Source organism: Elephantulus edwardii, unplaced genomic scaffold (assembly GCF_000299155.1).
Source record: "Elephantulus edwardii isolate Elephantulus edwardi_28Jun2011 unplaced genomic scaffold, EleEdw1.0 scaffold00167, whole genome shotgun sequence".
In the NCBI taxonomy this organism is placed as follows: Eukaryota; Metazoa; Chordata; class Mammalia; order Macroscelidea; family Macroscelididae; genus Elephantulus; species Elephantulus edwardii.
Genome location: NW_006399917.1, coordinates 3,943,597 through 3,947,259, shown reverse-complemented (window position 1 = coordinate 3,947,259; position 3,663 = coordinate 3,943,597). Strand labels below are relative to the sequence as shown.

The window sequence follows — 3,663 nt, the reverse complement described above, 5'->3', positions numbered from 1 at the left end:
GAAGGAAGGAAGGAAGGAAGGAAGGAAGGAAGGAAGGAAGGAAAAGAAAGACAGAAACTAGCACTGGGAAGTTATCAGAACATCTGACGACTATAGTTCTCAGGAACACAGCTCTTCCAGATTCATTCCAGAACATTCTAAGCCTGACAAGGTCATCAGAATAATTAAAAGCCACTTCCCTTCCCACTCAGCCACACCAACCAAAAGGGAACAAATGCATTCCTATCAATAGCATCACCAGAGTACCCACTGGATGACGGGTCCTGGGCTTCACGAGGGATGTGACTGCCACCCAAAGAAGCAGCTCAAGTCACTTGCCCAGGTCCCACTCCCAGAGACTGACCGGCTCAGATCTTAACCCGGCAGGTGAATTCCAGGGCTGAGGGTCGACACTGCTATTTTCTCAGACCTTCGCCCACCTTCCTGCCCACTCACTACTCCCTCCTCTCTTTATAACATAAACTCCTCTGCCTTTGTGTTCAAATTCTGATTGTTCCCACAGAGCTGTTAGACCAGGATTGCTGACAAATCCGCACACTTGCTTTATTCACATGCAACAAGAAACATGAAAGAGGTAAATGGCATCTAAGCCAAAAGAGAAAGAATAGGCTAAAATGAAAGCTAGACAAACAGGTCATCATCACAGCAGGCAGTGGAGCTGGCCCCATTGTCCGAGTGCCTGCAGTCTCAGGCCGGCGGCTCCCGTCCACCATGGAGCCCGACCCTGCGGGCCCCACTTCCCCAGGCAGCACAGCCATCCACGAAGGCTGGCTTCACATGACCGGCAGTCGGTGGCCCGGCCAGGCCTTGTCGCCACAGGTGGAGCAGCTGCTGCACCATCAGTGCTCGCAGTACCGAGACATCCTTGTCTTCCGCAGTAAGATCTACGGCAATGTGCTTGTGTTGGATGGCGTCATCCAGTGCACCGAGAGGGATGAGTTCTCCTATCAGGAGACGACTGCCAACCTGACCCTCTGCTGCCACCCCAGTCCTTCCAAGGTGCTGATCATTGGGGGTGGGCATGGATGCATCCTGCAGGAAATCATGAAACAGTGGAGGCCGTGTGCGGTCCAGAGTGAAAGCGATGAGGATGTTATCCAAGTCTCTAAGAAGTTTCTTCCAGGCATGGTGGTGGGCTACTCCAGCTCAAAGCTGACCCTCCATGTAGGTGATGGTTTTGAATTCATGAAGCAGAACCAGGATGCCTCTGATGTTATCATCACGGACTCCTCAGACCCCAGGGGCCCCACAGGGAGCCTCCTTAAAGAATCCTACTAGCAGCTCAGAAAGACAGCCCTCAAGGAGGATGGCATTCTCTGCTGCCAGGGGGAGTGCCAGTGGCTGCACCTGGACCTCACCATAGAGATGCAGCAGTTCTGCAAATCCCTCTTCCCCGTGGTGGTCTACGCCTATGGCACCAGCCCCACCTACCCCAGCGGCCAGATGGGCTTCATGCTGTGCAGCAAGAACCTGAGCAGCAACTGACACTGACGCAGGCGCAGCAGAGGCAGCTCTAGTACTACAGCTTGCAGCAGAGGCAGCTCTAGTACGCCAGCTCAGATCAGGCGGCCTTCGTGCTGCCAGAGTTTGCCCTCAAGGCCCTGAATGATGCTAGCTGAGCATGGAGCTGCTGTTGCCACCACCACCCAGAAACTTCGGACCAGGGTGCCCGGGCCCCCCAGTCCCACACAGGACCCTCTGCGGGCTCTCATTGACCAAGTATGTTTTACTGGCTCCAGAATGCTGCCCCACTGGGCAGACTGTGTCTTTCTCTGTGCGGCACCCAGGCACCAAGCCTATATCAGCTCTGCACAGCGCCTTCTCTGCCTTCTGTCGCCCCTCACTCACCAAACATGTGTATTTATAACAAAACAAACAAACCCAAACAGGTCATTGTAAAGTCTTTTTTTTCTTTAAAAGCATTATCTTCTAAAATGAAAATTACCAAATCAAGAAGCCTTCACTTTTGCTTTTCAATTGCTTCAAAATAATAAGGGGAAAGAGTAATACTAGTCCTACAGGGGGTACTTTTGAACTAATGAAATGACATCAAAGAAAATTGGTTTCCAACTCAATTAAAGGAAACTTTGAGTATTGGTTTGCTTGTCTTAGCATTTTTAAATCACTGTCTGCCTAGGATTGATGGTCATATTATATTTCATTTGGCCTGTGTTGGTGTTTGAATGAAAATTTAATAAGCTACCAACATTTAAAGAACTGGGAGGGATTTGGCATTTGAAAAATCTGGATTGAAGCCCTGTTTTGAAGAGGATTCAGCTAATGCCAGGTACTTTTGTCCTTGTAGGTATGTAAGTCCAAGGGTTGGGCAAGGCAATTTCTTGTTTGACATGATCCCACCATTCCATACCGCCTCATACTGTATGTTATAATTTATATAAAACAAATATTTGGAAACCAAAAGTAGTGGATTCCAGGGACAGAAGGAAGGGAGGAGGAGAAAGTGTCTGCCTAGAATGTACTATGTATGTTAACGGTGGTAAAACATCGCCTTTCTTCATGATTATGTAGGCAAAGTTCACAGAGGCACATGAGTTCTTGGTATCTTTTCAAACAGTTCTTGGCAGAGAGGCAGTAGCGTTCGGTCTCCTAGCATCATACCTGTTTCAGGTAAAAATCTCATTCCCTGTCCTGTGTCTCAACAAGTCCAGGGAGGATCCCAGTACCTTCGCTCTTCATCCATCGTCCCGTCCCCAATGCCATTAAACCTGCCACTCACCTGCTACTCCGTTCCGCTCCGTTCTCTCTTCACAGGGGTCACTGGCACCTCCCCATTGACGGTTTCAATCCCACCAACAGACAGCAAGCTCCGCCGCTCCTTCGGATTTGACTTGTGTTCCACTTTTGTGACCCTAAATCTGAGGAACAAAGAGAAGAGAGGTCTCATAGGCTTGGTCTTCCTAGGATTTCTGACAGTTAAAAACAATCACCACAAGGGTCCCAAACGAAATCAACAAAAAACTGTAAAAAGAACTCCCGGGGAGCTCTGGTGGCCTAGTGGCAAGAAGCTGCACTGCAATCCCAGAGATAAGAGGTTCGAATCCACCAGATGCTCTGCCGGAGAAGGAGAGGCCATCTCCTCCTGTACCAGTCAGATCCGATTTGATGGTACACAGACACACAAAATAATAAAATTTAAAAAACAAACAAACAAAACCCTCCCATGTTAGAGAACAATTCCCACCCAGGAAGCCTGTTGTCCTTGATGAATTTGCAGCTCATCTGTTGCCCAACCACAACATAGACCGACTCTGTGAGTATTTTATAGATTGTGCAAAACGCATAAAAGCACACATGTACTCAAACATTACAATAATCAAGAGTTGTGGTTTCTTATAAGGATGTAGGCCTTAGCCTCATTTTAATCACACAACGCTGAGCAGAAGACAGGTTTGCAAATTAAATTGATGTAATCAAATGTGCCCCAGAGAACTACCTTATGCAAAGGGCCACCTGTTTCAACACACAGGCCCAGAGCAGCCCCTCCCTACTCATCTATCATTATTAGTAGTTCGTGGAGTGTTTGGGCTGCTTTTTGCTTTTTAAAGGGGAAGTGGGGGTGTGCGCACACATGGGTGCCTGTCTGTCTGATAAAGGTAAATGTGGTTTGGTTGTTTCCCTTAGTTTTTCTTTCTTTCTTTCTTT

The 3,663-nt window shown here is 48.2% G+C and overlaps 1 protein-coding gene and 1 pseudogene across 1 annotated transcript in view; one reads left to right on the top strand and one right to left on the bottom strand.

The window, feature by feature from the left end:
- The first annotated feature begins 711 nt into the window (after positions 1–711).
- On the top strand, positions 712–1,619 carry LOC102853243 (annotated as a pseudogene).
- A 1,121-nt stretch (positions 1,620–2,740) lies between these two features.
- Positions 2,741–3,663, bottom strand: part of RELL1 (RELT-like 1) — a 103,632-nt gene continuing 102,709 nt past the window's right edge. The window contains exon 6 of the mRNA XM_006895412.1: positions 2,741–2,876. Coding sequence (XP_006895474.1) covers positions 2,741–2,876 — 136 coding nt within the window. The remainder of the gene's footprint in view (positions 2,877–3,663) is intronic.